This window comes from Thamnophis elegans, chromosome 4 (assembly GCF_009769535.1).
Source record: "Thamnophis elegans isolate rThaEle1 chromosome 4, rThaEle1.pri, whole genome shotgun sequence".
Taxonomy (NCBI): domain Eukaryota; kingdom Metazoa; phylum Chordata; class Lepidosauria; order Squamata; family Colubridae; genus Thamnophis; species Thamnophis elegans.
In genome coordinates, this window is record NC_045544.1 from 92,631,313 (window position 1) to 92,651,165 (window position 19,853).

At 40.8% G+C, this 19,853-nt stretch overlaps 1 protein-coding gene across 2 annotated transcripts in view; it reads right to left on the reverse strand.

The window, feature by feature from the left end:
- Window positions 1-19,853, reverse strand: part of HHAT (hedgehog acyltransferase) — a 162,060-nt gene that overhangs the window by 73,758 nt on the left and 68,449 nt on the right. For both annotated transcript variants that reach the window (XM_032214920.1, XM_032214919.1), the window contains exon 9: window positions 14,481-14,516. In XM_032214920.1, coding sequence (XP_032070811.1) covers window positions 14,481-14,516 — 36 coding nt within the window. The remainder of the gene's footprint in view (window positions 1-14,480; window positions 14,517-19,853) is intronic.

A 19,853-nucleotide genomic window follows, 5' to 3' on the forward strand; every position in this document is an offset into this window, starting at 1 on the left:
TCACATAAGATGATTTAAAATGTAGAACCAAAATGTTTTCTGTTTTTTTCTAAGTTTTTAAAGACTTTTTTTCTGGTTTCATACACTCTCATTTTAAATATGTTTAAATGTTCAAGAAGCTGAAATGTAACTAGAGTAAAAAAAATTCTTTCAAGATCTGTTATGTACAAAGGGCTATTCTATACCCTAGTTATGTCTCTAGGGAAGTACTTTAGTCTTCTCTTGCCCTTTAAAAGTTGGTTCATGCTGACATAGCTGTTTCAATAATGTCAATAAAACATTTCCCTTTCTCTTCCATCTATAAAACATTTCCCCCTCTTGCTGGTAAAAAATAATCAGTAATTTTAGCCTTTTAGGATTGTCACTAAGCCTTTTAGATACAATAGCATCTAAGTGAATACAAAATATAATGCTTCATTATAATTGCAAGTATTTAACAATGTGATCATATGCATATTTATTTGAAAATAAATTAAATCCAAATTCAATAGGATATACTCCCAAGAATGTATAGGTAAAAAAGTAGATACTCTCAAACTAAAATTACATTCTACTAACCTCATGGACATGACTAAGTCCCTTTGACAAAATCCAAAAATGTACTGTCCTCGTGTTCAGGATTGTTTTTACTTTATCTATCCTACAACCTGGAATTTTTTTGTAGTCTTCTGTCCAAAACCAACTACTCCAGATCCCACTAAGCTTCCAAGCCTACCATCTGATAACTTTTTTTTAAAGAGGCAATTGTTAAAATCTATCTGGCAATTGTTACGGTGTATAAGTCTTAGTGCTAGTGCATCCATCCCAATGAATATTTTTTGCTTGGAATATCTCCCATTTAGCCCAGAAATTTAGCCACAGAGAGAACACAGCTTAGAAGGCACTTTACTCAGCTATCTGGATTGTCAAGAAAGAGCATTTCTCATATTTAGATATTAGAGTGACATTCCCTTCTGTTTCCCAAAGATAAGATTAATAAATGCCATTAAAGTAGACATAACTTAGGAATGGGTGATAGAGTGTTACTAAGATACAATCAATCTTATCTTGTGCATGTTTTCAAAGAAATTTTCATGCTCTTAGGGCTTCTCTGACTTTGGTTCCATCTGCATGCTCCATTGCAACTTTAACCAACAGATATTCTGACTCTTCAGCTCTATGTAATAGTGGAACATTGTGTAGTTCTCTGTGCTATTTCCCACAATCATGTCTCCAAACAGAAACTGCAGGAAAACAGTTCTTCCAGAAAACAGTATAGTGTCATCTGTTCGATTTTTGTTGTTAATTATTGATGTACTGTTTTTTATTTAATTTATTTTTATTTTCACATTAATTATTACTTATTAATGTATTTCTTTATCATGAATAGTTTATTACTTGTTTACTATGTTATTTTAATTTGATGTCTCTTTTCATTGAGACAGCAAGCAGATTACAGAGGTTTATAAGGCAAATTAAGTATAACACAAGACATGTAATCTCTCCTATTCTGCCTCCATATCATTACTCTTATAGTCTCCCGCCACTGCTACTACCGGTGCAGCCGAACAGGGCTGAACCAGGAGCAACCCACCACTGGTAGACCTTGCTTACAACTGCTCCATTCTAGCATCATTCAAAGTTATGAATATTGAAAAAATAGTTTTACAACCAATGATTTCGACAGCATCTGTCAGCCACAGGATCACTATTATAGACAGTAGAAGTTGCCTTGTCCCTGACCATTTTGTTTTTTTCTTCTCCTTGCAAAGCAGAGAGATTGAAGAGAAAGAGATGAGAAAGACTAAGCAGCCATTCAATCGGGAATTCACATCAAAAGAAATATGGTGACTCTGACAGTCCTGAGTACATTCTGGTCTAGCAGCCACGATCATACCATGCAAATAGCCAATGTATTGCCTGCTTACTCTCTTGCAATCCCTTCCTCTGTAATCTCTTTCCTCTAGGAGTAGGAGGGAGGAAAAATGGGTCAGACATAGGAGAAATTACCTATAGAAATTGTTTGAGGGTTTTTTTCACCTTGCAGAGCAAAAAGATTGTTTAAACAAGTGAGGAGGGGGAAAATACCAGTTCCATTGTTTTTGATGTGCATTCCTCATTTTGTGCCACTTAGTTCTTATAATCTATTCTTCTACAGGGACGTTAATTCCCTTCGTGCTAATTTTCCCAGCATCAGAATGAGCATTCCAAAGAGCAGGGAAGTGGGAAATCTCAGTACTGCGCATGCGTGAGAATAGAATGGCTGCCGAATTCCGCCGCTCCGAATGCCTGAGAATAAGAAGACACTAACCGCGGCGCCCAGGACCCCTAACATGGTAACGGAGGGGTTCCTTTTGGGCGCCAGCCTTCAGCCCTCCCAGGAAGGTGGTTGTTTGGGGAGGGGGCCGCCTCTGAGCGGCTCCAGGAACAGCTCCGGAACGACGATATCCCCCCTGGCGTGGCTTTCTGCATCGGCCATTTTAAACAGCTGGGAAGCGGCGGCGACGGCTTTGTGCGAGAGGCGGAGGCTTTGGCCCCGCTGTTTGGAAGGGTGCCGAACCCCCTCACTGACTGAACAACATCGTGGGGCTGGTTTATGCCCCGAAGAGGGGGTGGGAGGTCCAGGAGAGATGTCTGGACTGGACTGGGACTGGGACCGGGAGGCAGAGGAACTGGTTTCCTGTCTCCGCTATAGCTTCGCTGATATCCCCCCCTGTATTTTGAAGCGGCGTTTTACTACGATCTCGCCGCTGGTTCTGCAGGACTTTAAACGGCTTGACCATCTGCCTGCTTGGCTTAGAAGTAAAGCTGTAAGAACTCAATTACGGGCTCCCTGCGGCAGCCATTACCATCAGCTGCTACCATTGCAATCATCACTGCCTCAGGAGTGCTGTGTTGGCTGGGAAATTGGACTCCCTCTAGTGGCCATTACTGGTATTTTTCTGGACCATCAAATACCTTTATTATCATCAAGCACTATTACACCAGAGAGGCAGTGTGCCAAGAACTTGGACTCCCTCCAGTGGCCACTATTGGTACTTCTTTCTGGCCATATACTTTTCTGGACCATATAGTTTTCTATTGGACTCCCACTAGACTTTGTTAACGAGAAGGCCAAATTTCTAAGATCCTGCCTTCACCAATTCGCACAACCACTCAACCGCGCAATTTTTTTATCTGGTATGATGAGTGCATGGGATTGTATGTGGTTGAGTGAATGATCCCACTTTTACCATTTATTATCATTGTATTTTATGTGTTTTAACTTTTCTGTGGGGACTGCTTGGGTGAGTGAATGAGTATGTCTGATTCGGAGGACTTGCCGGGAGAAGCGGGGGCCATGGGGGTGGTTGAGGGGACTAGATACACGGGAGAGGGTCGGGGTATTACGGTCGTAACAGGGAGGGGCAGATACGGCGGGGACTTTAGGGCAGGCCATTACCGGGGAAGGAGGGTTCGCTACATCACAGAGATCCCTCCTTCCGGCCCTATGAGTCCCACTCCGAGACCAGATGGCGCAAGTAATCAGGACCCTGGACTCAGGCTGCTGTCGCTAAATGCCAGGTCTGTGGTACATAAAGCTCCTCTCGTCCGGGACTTAATTTTAGACGAGAGGGCAGACCTGGCATGTATTACTGAAACCTGGCTGGGCCCAGAGGGAGGAGTCCCCCTTGTAGAACTGTGCCCAGAAGGATTTCAGGTGCTGCACCAGCCGAGAGCCCAGGGAAGGGGTGGGGGTGTGGCCGTTGTTATCCGGGAGTCGTTAGTTCCTCGTAGGGTCCCTGCTCCGGAGCTTGTCGGGTGTGAGTCTCTGCTGATAAAGTTGGACCTCAAGGGTCAAGTGGGTCTGCTGTTAACGTACCTGCCTCCCAACAGCGTTGCAGCAGCCCTCCCCTCGCTCCTCGAGTCGGTAGCCGAGCTGGCAATTGAGTTCCCTAGGTTGATGGTCCTGGGGGACTTTAATTTGCCTTCGCTCGGTGAAAACTCTGATGGGGCGCAGGAGTTCATGGCTTCCATGACAGCCATGGGCTTGACCCAAGTAATTCGGGGCCCAACCCATTCGGCGGGTCACATGCTCGACCTCGTATTCCTCTCGGAGCAGTGGATTTGTGACCTTGGTCTGAGGGGTAACGACATCATACCCCTGTCGTGGTCAGACCACTGCCTACTGAGGCTCGACTTCCGGAGACCAAACCCCCACTGTAGGGAGGAGGAACCGACCAGGTGGTTCCGCCCCAGGCGACTTATGGAACCGCTAAGGTTCCAGACGGAGCTTGGGGTTATTCCTGATACTTTCGCCCACAGTCCGGTAGAGACTCTGGTTGCTGCTTGGCATTCGGCAGCATCAGAGGCCCTCGACCGGATTGCGCCACTACGGCCCCTCCGAGGCGGCGGATCCCGGAGACCCCCTTGGTTCACCGAGGAACTCCGGGAGATGAAGCGCCGGAGGAGATGCCTAGAGCACCGATGGAGGTCCGATAAGTCCGAATCGAACCGAGCAATGGTAACCACCTGCACCAAGGAATACACCAGGGCACTTAGGGCAGCGAAAAAATCTCATATAGCCACCTTGGTTGCGTCCGCTGAGTCCCGCCCAGCCGCCCTGTTTAAGATAACCCGCTCCCTATTAAATAAAAGGGAAGCGGGGGAACCCTTGCAGGGCAGAGCTGAGGATTATGCCCAATTCTTAGCGGACAAAATTGCTCGGTTTCGGTCGGACTTGGACTCCTTCCCCCAGTTCCAGCCGAGGCACAAGAGGATCAGGTGGAACATCTCTGGGTTGAGTTTCAGGATGTTACCCCCGGGGATGTGGACAAGGCCATGAGGGCTGTAAGTGCCTCCACCTGCGTACTGGACCCGTGTCCCTCATGGCTGGTTACTAACAGCAGTGAGGTGACACGAGGCTGGATCCAGGCGGTTGTGACCGCCTCTCTTCAGGAGGGGAACTTCCCCGCCGCACTGAAAGCGGCGGTGGTGAGACCCCTCCTAAAGAAGCCATCTTTGGATCCAGCTGTTCTTAATAACTATCGCCCAGTCTCCAACCTTCCCTTCCTTGGGAAGGTTGTTGAGAAGGTGGTGGCCTTTCAGCTCCAACGGTCCTTGGAGGAAGCAAACTATCTCGACCCCTTCCAGTCAGGCTTCAGACCCGGTTACAGCACAGAAACCGCTTTGGTCGCATTGACCGATGATCTCTGGAGAGCCAGAGATGGAGGACATTCCTCCATCCTGGTCCTCCTTGACCTCTCAGCGGCTTTCGATACCATCGACCATGGTATCCTTCTGCGACGACTGCGGGAGGTGGGAGTGGGAGGCACCGTGTTGCGGTGGCTCTCTTCCTACCTCTCGGACAGGTCGCAGTCGGTGTTAGTGGGGGGGGCAGAGATCGTCCCCTAGGCCCCTAACATATGGGGTGCCTCAGGGCTCGGTCTTATCCCCCCTACTATTCAACATCTACATGAAACCACTGGGAGAGATCATCCGTAGGCACGGGATCAGATACCATCAATATGCGGACGATACCCAGTTGTATCTGTCCGCCCCGTGCCAACTCAATGAAGCGGCAGACGTGATGAACCGAGGCCTTGAGGCCGTTATGGACTGGATGAGGGTTAACAAGCTTGTGCTCAACCCAGAAAAGACCGAGTGGCTGTTGTGTTTCCCTCCCAAAGATTCGACCAATATTCCATCACTCAGGCTGGGGGGTCAAATTTTATACCCCTCAGAGAGGGTTCGCAACTTGGGAGTCCTCCTGGATCCACAGCTATCGTTTGACCACCACCTGACGGCTGTGACCAGGGGGGCATTCGCCCAGGTTCGCCTGGTGCGCCAGTTGCGACCCTACCTGAATCGGGAGGCACTCACAACAGTCACTCGGGCCCTTGTGACCTCTAGGCTGGAATACTGCAATGTGCTCTACATGGGGCTGCCCTTGAAGAGCATCCGGCGACTTCAGCTGGTACAGAACGCGGCCGCGCGAGTGATTGTGGGTGCACCGCGGTTCACCCACATAACACCTATCCTCCGCGAGCTGCGCTGGCTACCTGTCGATCTCCGGATGCGCTTCAAGGTGCTATTAGTCACTCATAAAGCCCTGCATGGTAGTGGATCTGGATACTTGAGAGACCGCCTCCTGCCAATCACCTCCCTGCGACCAATTAGATCTCACAGATTGGGCCTCCTCCGTATTCCATCGGCCAGCCAGTGCCGGCTGGCAACCACAAGGAGGAGGGCCTTCTCAGTAGTAGCCCCGACCCTTTGGAACGAACTCCCCGTGGAGATTCGTACCCTCACCACCATCCAGGCCTTCCGCACAGCCCTCAAGAACTGGCTAGCCCGTCAGGCCTGGGGACATGGATAGTTGCCCCTCCCGAATGATGAATGTATGTTGCTTATTACTTTTATTATATGTGTCTATGTCACTGTTTGTACTTCCCCTCCCTGATTTTATGTGAGCCGCCCTGAGTCCCCTCAGGGAAAAGGGCGGCCTACAAATGTTAATAAAATCTCTAAATCTCTAAAAATTCTGGTCTAGCAGCCACGATCATACCATGCAAATAGCCAATGTATTGCCTGCTTACTCTCTTGCAATCCCTTCCTCTGTAATCTCTTTCCTCTAGGAGTAGGAGGGAGGAAAAATGGGTCAGACATAGGAGAAATTACCTATAGAAATTGTTTGAGGGTTTTTTTCACCTTGCAGAGCAAAAAGATTGTTTAAACAAGTGAGGAGGGGGAAAATACCAGTTCCATTGTTTTTGATGTGCATTCCTCATTTTGTGCCACTTAGTTCTTATAATCTATTCTTGTACAGGGACGTTAATTCCCTTCGTGCTAATTTTCCCAGCATCAGAATGAGCATTCCAAAGAGCAGGGAAGTGGGAAAAGGGAAAGCACCATCATGGTCACATGACTTCCCACTTAGCAGCTGTTTCGCTTAGCAACAGGACTGCTGCTGGTCCCAATTCTACGGGTAAAGCACAACAATTGATAAAAAATGAAGATACAAAAATAGAAAATGCAAATATAAAAACACACTAATAAATATCATAAAAACCAGAAAGAAGGAAGAATAAAAAAATGGCCCCTTCAACAATGTAGCCACCTGGTTCACTGGGAGACCCAGGCCTGATCACATAATCATATTTTAAGAACCTTTTATATCAAAAGGAATATAAAAAGGATAGGGTCAAATCAGCTTGAATTTATCCCTGCAGATTTCTGCAGAAGTCAGTTGCTATTGCCTCTTTCCTAGAGCTCAGAGAGAATGACTGGCCCTTCTGGTTTTGTGCCCATGGCAGGACTAAAACTCCCAGTCTCCCAGTTTATGGCTGATTCATTAATCACCATACCAAACTGGCTCTCTAGTTTTATTCAACAATAGAACAACAGAACCTTGCAATCTTGATTTTGCTGTTACCTTGTCCTGATTGTTTTGTATGTGTGTGGGGGGGAGGGGTAATGAATGAGGGAGGGATCAGCCTGAACCACTTCTGTTATTTTGTTCTGTACTTTAAAAAGGCTTTAGTCCGTGTTGCCTTGGCAATGGAGACAAGGTTGCTTTCCTTGCTCTGTACATCTTCTCTCTTTTCCTTTTTAAAATAAATTTTTATTTTATTTTGTTCTTCTGACATTCTTCTACCTTCCCACAAATAAGGACGGGAAGAAAAAAAGGCTGATTTCTATAGCCACAAATCACAACACTACATGGTCGAGTGGTGCCATTATATAACATATTTTCATTTAATCCTTTTTTCCTTTTACTTGCCAGAAGGGCACCCAGGCTGTGGGAGTACTATTTCTCTTACACAACAAAGTCAGCAAGAGGCTGCTTGGAATTCAGTTGTTGGCAATGGGAATTACTGAACTGCTGTACCAGACAAAAGGCAAGGCCATATTCTACAGCAGTGGTTCTCAACCTGTGGGTCAGGACCCCTTTGGGGGTCGAATGACCCTTTCACAAGGGTCTCCTAAAACCATCAGAAAACACATATTTTCTATAGTCTTAGGAACCGAGACACCAATTTTATGGTTGGGGGTCACCACAACATGAGGAACTGTATTAAAGGGTCGCGGCATTGGGAAGGTTGAGAACCATTGTTCTACTGCCTGCAAATGGTTTGGAGATAGGAGGTTTGAGACCTTTAACTTTCAACCTACAAAATCTTCTCTGCTATTTTGCCATATTTTATCATTACAAACAAAAAAGCAAGTCATAATTTGTTTTTGTTTTTTTTAAAGGAACAAGAAAATTATATTAAGTGAAAATGAAGAAAGAGCAAAGTTTCTATGTAAGAGGTATCCATGTACATATTAATACTAATCTGAAATCCTGAATTCATACAATCCTAAAAGCCATTTGAAAGTTCAGGAACAAACAATTAATTTAAATATTACTTTTTCTCTGTGTTCACACAGCTTCATCTATTCTTTCCCTCCTCCTTCCCCCCCCCTCTCCATGATTTAAGCTATCAAACCATAATTTTAAATTAACTGTACAAACAAAGAACAGGAATAAGGGGAGGGAGAGTTGCTACCACAAACACCCAATTGTGATCGCCTGAGTGACTGTAGCAAGAGACTGAATTCTTTTCAACTGCGGAGGTGCAAATATGCAAATAAAGTGCTGAAGGAAAATCAAAATAATTAAAGGATTTCAGCAGTTCTCCAAAGAGGGGAAGGGGAGGAGATTCCGAAGGAAGAGATTTATTTATATAGTAACATATTTTAAATTGCTATTCGATATGTGGGTAAAGTGTTAATATTTGAACTTTTTCCCACTTCCTAAGGCTAAATATAGGTAACCTAAGAACCTATAAAACAGAGTGCTTCGTAATATAAAATGCACCTACTGTGGAATGCACTCTCATCACATTTATAAATGTCACCAATTCGGGCTATACTAAAATGGGATGGGACATATTCAGAGAAGAATGCTTTAATAGACAAAGGCAGCAAAAATTAAATTCTATTTCCCAGGGGAGTCACAAGGGAAGAGGACTCTCCCAGTCACGCCTACTCAGAAACTATTTTCCACAGAATGTTCAACACTCTGGGTCTTTGGCCTAATCAAACAAGGCTTGTATATTTCAAAAAGGGCATAATGCTTCACTATACTGAGCTCATTGCAATATCCTTTTACTGACAAGACAGGTGTGTACACTGATGATGGTTAGCACCTCCTTCTCTACCAGCTTTGCCAGTATCAGACCCAAAGCATTTAGTAACCCAGCAGATGGCTCATTATTCAAATTCTGTTAGTCTTTGGATAGTACTGGAATAGGCAGGACCCAGTGGGAATGCCAATCTCAAACACAAAGAATGTCAAAATAGGATAACTAGGCTGGAACAGACTCCCCTTTGAATCATCTGGCTTCAATGGCTAAGGAAAAAATGTACTTTCCATGTTATTCCTCTCCCCCACTCCCCGGCTAACTTCTGCATTTATCTGCAAGCATAATATTCGTATTCAATAACAAAGACAATGCTGTATTAAGAAAACTGCTATTTTTTTCTTTTTGACATTTAAAGGGAAACAAATATAATAACAGGCAACAAATGGGCAAAAAAGCATCATTTTATACTTCATTATAAAAGTAATTGTAGATGTAAGAATACAGCACATAACAAGTGGACTCTGTGAATTGTTTGGGAAGGCCCATTCACTCTACATTCTGCAAACATGTGATTCATAACCCAGATTAGTGAATGTATGCAAAATCATCATCTAAAATATTAAAACACATTTACTGAGAAAGGTTGCATGTGACAGTATGATAGATTTTTGTTTAAAAAAATGAATAATTCAATTTTTTTAAACAGAATTACCTTGTGGAACCAGTATTTTTATATCCTTTGGGAACTTCAGTCATACTAGGAAACTGTCAGTGTGCATTATTTATGCAAGAACAAAACACAGCAAGAAACATAGATAAAAATTAGTTTCTAGAAACACCACGCAACACTCTTTCTTGTATCTTTCTATCCTGGCAAAGCATTTCTGTTTCCCAGGGGTGGGCTGCTGGGGGTTCACAGGAGTTCGAGAGAACTTCTAGCTAAGATTCTGTGCAGTTTGGAGAACCCCCAAATTCCACTCCTGGCCACCTTACTTTCTTTCATCATTCTTTGCAACAGACCATGTATTACCCACCATCTTTCTACCAGTATTCCCTGTTTTAAATTTTCATTTCTTTCTTTATATAAACACTCTATTGGAGTGTACACATTCATCTACTTGCTCTATTTTTTGCCATTTATGTGCAACTTGCAATTATGTAGTCCATTTACTATCACTTACAATTATTTGTCTTTAATATACAGGTTTTCAGTTCCATGTCACTGCATCATGTAACCTAGCTTTCAATGAATATCATTCAGGTTCTCAGCCAAACCAGTGACTTCTGCATAGAAAAGTACCCTTACATTCCCAGACAACATACTTCTACCATTATCGTAAGCATCTCATATATATTTATTTAGAAATGGACTGAAAAGCTTTAAAAACTTGATATAGGGCCAGGATTTAAGATAAGTCTTGCTGTATGGTTATAGGATGTAAAGGGTTTTTTGAGGACCTTGGATGCATTGTAAAGGGTCTCAAAGCCTCTTCTCCAGGGGTGAAATTTGGCAGGTTCTGGAGAACTGGTAGCAAAAATTTTGAGTAGTTCAAAATTTGAGAACCGGCAAATACCACCTCTGGTTGGCCCCAGAGTGGGGTGGGAATGGAGATTTTTGCAGTATTCTTCCCCTGACACCCCCACCAAGCCACGCCTACAGAACCGGTAGTAAAAGAAAATTGAATTTCACCACTGCTCTTCTCTCTTTGTTTCTCCATTTCGCCAGACTGTGCTCTGGAGGTTTTAGACTCCCCTCAAACCAACATCCCAGAATAAAGCAAACCTTTAGCAGTCCCACTTACGTTTACATATCATCTATGTGCTTTATTAAAGCCATCAATTTACATCAGTTATTGTTGTGTACATCCAACTTATTTAACAATAGCAATAGCGCTTAGACTTACACAGTGCTTCACAGTGTTTTAAAACCCTGTCTGAGGGTTTTACAGAGTCAGCATATTGCCCCCAACAATCTGGGTTCTCATTTTACTGACCCAGAAAGATATAAGGCTGAGTCAACCTTGAACCACACAGAATCAAACTCCTGGAATGAGCAGTGCTGCAGGGCTAACTCACTGCTTACCACCACGGCTCTTGGTGAACATAGAACAGAGAATAATAAGAGTTGGAAGGGACCTCAGAGGTCTTCTACTCCAACCTCCCGCTTGAGCAGGAGAACCCATACCATTTCAGACAAATAGTTGTCCAGTCTCTTTTTCAAAGCCTCCAGTGATGGAGTACTCACAATGTCTGAAAGCAAAGCTGTTCCCCCCTCCTTCTGAACTGTGAGCCGCCCTGAGTCCCCCCAGGGAAAAGAGCGGCATACAAATATTAATAAATACCAAAAAAAAAAAAAATACCAAAATACCATTGGTTGATTTCTCTCACTGTTAAGAAATTTCTACTTAGTTCTAGGTTGCTTCTTTCCTTGGTTAGTTTCAAATCATTGTTTCTTATCATGCCTTTTGTTGTTTTGGAAAATAGTTTGATGACCCCCCCCATCTTTATAGCAGCCCCTCAAATATTGGAGTACTGCTATCATGACTCGCTTATTCTTTCTTTTCACTAAACTAGCCATATCTTCATGTTTTGAAAACCCTTAATCATTTTTGTTGCTCTTCTTTGCATTCTTCCCACAGTCTCAACATCTTTTTTGTATTGTGGTGACATATTAGCCATTAGACACCTCTACCACTTTCCAGAGTTCCTCTACTTTAAGGCATCACTCCCAAGACCAGTCCAAGAACCCTTCTTTCTTCTATGCAATATTTTCCAATAGAAAATGCAACTTATTCCTAATCTTAGTTTCTCTGATCAGATGGCTAGGACAATTTGTTTAGGTATTTGCATGGGTATGTCAACAGCCAGCAGGAAGCCATGATTGTATGCAGGCAATTGTACAGAACACTGGAAAAAAGAACTAAATATTGTTAAACAGATTGCTGTAGGCCCAACAGATTGCTGTTGGATACCACATGAGCCTTAACTTTTATTTCATTGAGATATAGATATTTTTATAAGTGAGAGACACTATGATTTTGATTAGTTACAATCTGCTTACCTGTTATAGTATTCTTAAGCCAAAACATGTCCAGGTTATTTTCTCATATACTTACAGAATTATACAACACTTCCCACAAAATAAAAGCTCCTGAGAGCTGTGATCCCACCTATATTCGCTGACCTTATGTAAACTGTTGTAATAATTGACAGTAACACACTCAACCATTGGTTGTTAGGTAAAGGTTCCCATAACACATATGTGCTAGTCATTCCCGACTCTAGTGGTGGTGCTCATCTCCATTTCAAAGCCAAAGAGCCAGCGCTGTCCAAAAACATTCCTCATGGTCATCTGGCTGGTATGACTAAATGCCAAAGGCACATGGAATGCTGTTACCTTCCCATCAAAAGTGGTTCCTATTTTTCTACTTGCATTTTTTACATGCTTTCAAACTGCTAGGTTGGCAGAAGCTGGGACAAGTAACGGGAGCTCACTCCGTTATGCAGCACTAAGGATTCTAACCGCCAAACTGCCGACCTTTCTGATCATCAAGCTCAGCATCTTAGTCACTGAGCCCTCAAGAACTGGCTAACCCGTCAGGCCTGGGGATAATCTTATTTCGCCCCTCCCGAATGCTGAGTGAATGTTGAGTTTTATTGTCTAATTTACTTTGTGCACATTTCTTTTTTCGTATTGTCCTACACTCCCCTTCCTTTTTGATTGTAAGCCGCCCTGAGTCCCCTCAGGGAAAAGGGCGGCCTATAAATAAATAAAACAAACAAAACAAACAAACAAGCCACCATGTCCCTGTTGGCTGTTACACCATAACAAACTATACACTATATCCACTAAATTATAAACATGTAAATGTGAACTATATTTAAGAAAAATAAAGTCTGATGAAACAGGTGCTTTATCTTATAGTCTTATCATAAAGTATATAAAGTATACCATCATTTTCCAGATGAAGAAAGTGCAAAAGAAAAGCATAACCTGCCACTTTTCCCCCTACTCCTTTCCTCCTCAAATAACAGAGAAATAGTGCTTACAAAAAAGCAATAGGTGGGCAAATAACTTTACAGATTTAAGAACTTGTTTCAGGGATTTTTTTAAAAAAAGCATATTTGCATATGAATCTCTGGTGGGGAAAAAACAACTTTGCAATCTTGCCAACCTCTTACACATCAGAACAATGAAGTGTCTTCTTTCCTGATGAAACTATTCCCACAAATCCCATTATCATGAAGGTATAATGATAATAATGCGAACAGAAGCAAGATTGCAAATCACCAATCTCTCTTCTCATTAGCAAAATGACTTCCCATACCGCAGTTTAATGAAACAGAAAAATATCAGGGATTCTCTCAGGTATCCGCTATCTTCTTATTTAGCATATTAATATTTCTATGTATATCATTAAAATATACCCAGCTTTCTTTTTACTGTTATCCAGTTGCCTTCTCATGCTTTCATATCATATTTATTTTACTTCTTGACTAATAAATATTAAATGAACTAATTTGGCCATAATTGCTTATTCTTCTTTTTGTCCCATCTTCTAGAAAACTGAGAAATTATATTATGCAATCCTTGAACTATGAGCTTGGTTGTCTGCTTACAGACATCTCATTACACCAATGAAATGTCTCATGGACTAATAACATCATAATACATTGATGAAGTTACCTAGTTGGGTAATGAAATGTCTGCAAGAAAGCAAGCTGAGAGAGCACCAAAGATTCTATAGTATATCAACCCTGAGCTACATATATTCACTTCTGTGCATGAATTTTTATATTTATATTGAGAAAAAATTATTCTATCAGTCTGCCAATGAAATAGTGTACTTAGCATCAAATAAAGTTTAAATAAATAAATCATGGTCTCATGTATTGTAGAGCCTATAAATTAAGTTGATATCTGGTGGAAAATGCTAAACAATTTGCATTCAGGTCCTGTTTTCTAGTTCTACTACTAAATCATTTTACATGGTTTTTTTTGACATAGAGGATGAAATGTTTCTGCTGAACAAACCCTTTTTATTAGAAGAACTAGGGGCCAGGAAAAAGTCAATGTCAAGAACTTTGAAAGTTTACTCAGAACATTCTCCATACCACCAGAACCATTTTGAGGTTGGAAGGAGCACAGTCCTGCTCATAAAATCTTGGGTTTTAATTCATCCTATTTGTTAAATAGGAAATCCCTCTATAACTTTAGCAGAGTCATTTGGAGTTGGGCAGTGACAAAAGCAAATCAATAAAACAGAACTCAAATACTGGATCACTTCAACAGTACTACAAACGATCTAGGAAGTATGATTAAAAAAAAGAAATAACTCATTGGGCTGTAGGCCTTAATCAGGAGTGATATAACAAAACATTTTGACTTACCTAATAAGGAACCTATGTAATCCAACATCAAAACTTCTGTGGAAGAAAGAAAAGGAAAAGGAAGGGGAGGAGAAAGAAAGAAAAAATATTATAATTTTTATAAGACGCAGGTTTGAAATCATAAAATTACAATAATCAAAATGTATTCTAACTAGTCACCCAGTGACTAGTTAACCAAATTAACCAAAAGGAAAAATGTTTCCGAATTGTTTCTTCTAGCCATATAGGAAAATGAATGGAGAAAGTACTAAAACATTAGATTCACTATAGATTTTCCTACTTTTAAAATTTGCTTAGTGAGACATGAAGGTGTAACCACTGAAACAGGCTGAAAAATGAGCTTGAAATCACACTTTAAAAAAATAAATAGATATTAAATTATGCTACTGATCTAAACCTACGTAGAGAATCAAAAGATCTACAGTATGTAATGTTTTTACTCAGATCTGCCTGGCTTTTGAAAAACTCAGGCAGGTTTTTTAGGTTCTGCTGTCTTATATATATATATATATATATATATAAAATCTTATTTTGGATATTTGTTGATTTTTGATTATTCCAATTCCTAAAAGAATATTAAAAATTAGAAAAATTTTAGAAGGAAAAATTAGCATAAATTTGGTGGAAATTATGTATCAGATAATTGATACATAACACAGGGTAGGTGGGGGATCGTGCGTTTTGGGCACTTGGTCTGGAAAAGATTAGTCATCACTGTCCTAAGATATCAGTTTTCAACCACTGTAGTCCCATGGCACATTTGTGTGTCACAAAAGGCCTGGAGATGTACTACATTGTTTGTGAGTAACAAGTAAACGATGGGAGGTCAACCCCACCTCTACCATCACCAAGAGTGGATTGCCTCTATTTTTCCTCCTGAAGAATATTTTGTCATCACAAAGATGGCAATTAAAACATTTGTTCCTTTTTCAGCATCTTATCTATGTGAGGCTGGTTTCCAGTTATGACACAATAAAGAGCAATAACAGATTGTGACTTCAAACACTAGAGAAGGACTTCAGATATGCTTGTCAACCATCCATCTTTGGACAAAGGACATCATGAAACATCACACCAAGCACAGATTTGTCACAAATTTACTTTTAATTATTGAATGTTAAGCACAATCATAAGACTTGTTTTTTTTAATGAGATCTTTTAAAACATATGGTGTGCCTTGACAATTTTAGCACTTGTTAATGTGACATGAGATGAAAAATGTTGAAAACCACTGTCCTACGGAGTCACATATGCCCTGAAGTTATTTGCCAAGGATTCTTATTTCACTAGGAATATTTCTTTCTCAGCATTTTGAGAGTAATCTTAGTTTGACACTGTTACTGCCTTACCAGGCAGCTTACAAAACAGAATGTAGGATATATCATGCTTATCGCACCTTATTGCATGGAGACACAACTCCATGATGTCTGATTATATCACTTCAAACCTGCCCCTGAGGCTTTTTCTCCATCATGTATTTACTGAAACAATTTTGGTCAGAAGAGAAGGGGCTGCACATTCATTAGAGAAGGCAAAGGAAAGGTAGAATATCTTTTAGAGAAATCTTATTTACATAGCAAACAATTTCATACTGAGGTTGTCAAAATATGCTCTGCTTTTCAGATGCCCCTGGATTTCATCATCACAAATCAGTATGGCCAAGAATCAGGAGGAATGGCAGATGGCTAATGTACATAGTTTTCCTTCTAGCTTATTATCACAATCTTTTAAAGAATTTTAGCCAATAAGCTGCCTTTCCTCTTCTTTTTGCAAAGGTAATCCTTTAAGAAGAAACTGAAGATAGTAATCATCGAGAACTCCTCAATTCATAGGTTCACAATATAGCAATCAATATGCATGCATTTGGACCAGTAATGGAATTCTATTCTCTTCACTACCGGTTCGGTAGCAGGAGTGTGCACATCTGGGCATGTGCAGAAGGTCCGTGATGACATCAGGATGGGTGGGTGGTGCCTTGTGCTGCCATCACTACCGGTTCACCTGAACCGGTGCGAACTGGCAGCATACCACCTCTAATTTGGGCTAATACTACTGGTATCAGCATTTTCAGGATTTCTGTAGAAGGAAAACCTAGACATGTATGCTTTTTACCTAACTCAGTCATGTTAAACAGACACCACATGAGAAAGTGATTATCTGGTATGATTACAGACTGAGCTGAATGTATACTTGTATATAGAAAGCCCATTTTGTCTTAATTTCAATTTAAAAAGCCTAAATTGGCTTTGGTCTGAAGGGAAGAAAACCTGAGGAAGTAGGAGCAGCTGAGGGAAGAGACACCATAGGAAATTTGAAAATAATAGTTGTGGAGATCAGAGTTGCCCTTGAAAAGGGGTTTAAAAGGCTTGAAAAAACAATGTGGACTGGGGTCCGGCAAAGTTCCTTCACGGCAAATTGGTTCAAGAGCCTGAAAGGACAGCTCAAAGAGAAATGTGTATAAAAATAAATCAATAATGGAAACAAAGCCAGAGACAAACACAATTCAACTTTGGAGGAGTTCCTGTGTTTTCTGATGTTAAGAAGCAATATAAACAACTTAGGCATCAATATTCAATATTTCATTCCAGAGGGACATTTCAACAGATGATGAGGCATCTGTCTGTATTGGTACTATTTTCTTACGATAAATAAACTTTTCCTATCAGAAAGCATGAACCTTTCCTTCCCTCTTTCGGGACAGAAGAATATGTGATAAAAGAACAGTTTTGTCCTATAGGATAGAATTTGGCAAAACATTCACTATGAGTGGTAAGCAGGATTTGGCCTCTACCTCTTGTGGAACTTGCAAACATTAAAATCCTTTGCGACAGGAAGCCTAAGAAATGTGAAAAACTTTTGTGAAAATTCAGAAAGGATGTGCATGCAGAGAGCATAATAAAGCAAGGAGGCCTGAATTTTTTTTCTGCACTAGTTTTTTTGACTGACTGACTGACTATATTGTGTTTGGGTATCATCTATTTCTTCCACTGAATGATTTCTGAAATCGTTTCCAATTTCTCCTTTTCTTTTCACCCAGAGGACCATTTTCTATTTATTCTAAGAAAGAGATATCTATTTATAAGCCAAAGTATGGGAGGGGAATGAAAGAGAGAGGAAAGAAAGAATGAATTATGGGTAAAATATTTTTAATCTTAATGTCATTTTCAGACATTTCAGAAAATAAGAGTTTCATAATTTTTTCTGAGCACATCCCTCCTTGCATTCTTTTTTTTTCTTTTTCTGTGTACTGAAGATTGTATTACTTAATTGCAGGAATAGAAAAGAGGGAGTGCCATGAATTGATTTTAAATGTGAAGATCATCTACGCCTACCATTTCTTTTTTGGGCAATCAACGTTCCTGTAGAATTAAAAGACTGGGTAATGGGCTTAGGTCCTTTTTCAGGCTTGCAGCTATAAAAAATATAACATGTAAGGGGAGGAGGAGGGAAAAGTTCATTTAATTCTATAAGACACAGGGAAAAATTCATCACTAAAGTAACTAATAGAAGATAGACTGTGGATTATTCTAACAGTAGTGGAAGCTGCATGCTTTTCCTATTGATGTAAAACCCAATTTGAAAACACCCAGTTCTTATGACAGTTCTCTGATTAAAATAAGTAATTTCTGGCTTTTAAGATTAGATTTCAAAAGCATTTAAAAAAAATTGAAGGCATGAATTTCTATGACTAGAATACCTGAGCACCATGGACAGTTCTAAAATACAGATAAATCTGAGAGGTCCTTAGTACTCTCTGAAGTTGACTGCTTTCTTGCAGATGTTTCATTACCCAACTAGGTAACATCACCAGCATTGATATTAGATATAGTTTGGGAATGAAACATCTGCAAGAAAACAACTAAACTCAGAGAGCACCAAGGACCCCTAATTTCAACCTTGAGCTACAAACATTCTCTTTTATTCCCAGACACTATGCTTCAGGAATAATTCATGTATTACATTTGAACTAATCTGTGTAGAAGGGGAACGCATGTAAAATAATTTGAGCAACCATATTTAAAGTATTAAAATTATCTTTAGAAATAGCTTCTTTTTATTTGACAGGCTCATCAAGATTTTAATGCCCTCAATTGAAATCCATTTAGCACAAAGAAACCAAAAGCTCTTCAGATGCTGGGTCACAGAGAAAGAAAAAAGAATATGTCAGCTTGTCTGCCCCTTCACTTCTTTCAGACTTCAGTGGCTGAACAATGTCTCAGAGTTGAAAGAATCACTGTTTGTTAGATATCAGGGAACACAGGCAGGGCAAAGAAAAGGCTAACCACGGGTAGAAACAAATCACTTAGAGCCATAAATTGCATATCAATGAAAGACCAGCACAAGTATGATATTAGTTTCCATTTTTTGCAAAGTATATATGCTTTTTTCACACAGAGATAAGGGCAGAGGATATCAGGTTGTAGACTATATGCGCTGGCTGTAGGCAAGTAGGCAGGTCAAGATCTCAAATATTAATGCTCTCCTTCTCACTCATGCACACATTTGCACAAATAAACAAAGAAAGCATTTTTATTCAACCATTAATCTTATTCACACACTGCACCAAGCCAAAACTTGCTTAAATATGATTTACGGATGAAAAAATGACTGATTTCATGCCAGTAATGAATTGCATAACTTGATTTGTAAATCTATACTTTCTTGTCTTCTCTCTCTCTCATACATACCCTTCCTAGCTCAGCTCAGTATATAAGAAAGTGGAGGAATATATTTTCATCTCCTTGTGCTTTGAAAGCCCTCAACGTTATGCTCTTCTGTTGTCTGCGAACAACTGACCATGAAAAGTAGTGAGCTATACTGCAGAATGTCAGCAATCTTGATACTTCTCACCATTTTCAGTGCTGGAAAGAACAGCTGATTGACACATATTTTGCTTTTTCCAATTTCAGTCTCACTAGCAGCAAGATGGCGTCTTTTGGCTTACCGTATTCTTTTTATTTATTTTATAAGACACACCGGAGTATAAGATGCACCGAGATTTTGAAGAGGTAATTTTTTAAAAAAAGTTTTTGCACTCTGCAGGCCTCCCAACCCCTCTGCATATGGCTGGGGGGCAGGAGGAAAAAATGAGCAAAAAACCCAGGCCATTTTGCCCCAAAAAACGCATGCATAGCCTTTAGGAGTCTTGTAGAGTTCTCCTTGGGACTGGGGGGAGAAAAAATGGCCTGTTTTTCACCAAAAAAAGGACATGCATAGCCTTTAAGAGATTTGTAGAGTGCTCCTGGTGGTTGCGGGGGGCAAAAATGCTGTATTCAGCGTGTAAGACACACCCAGATTTTAACCCTCTTTTTTGGGGGGAAAGATATGTCTTATACTCCAAAAAATATGGTACCTTAAAGTCAGCTAAGTCCA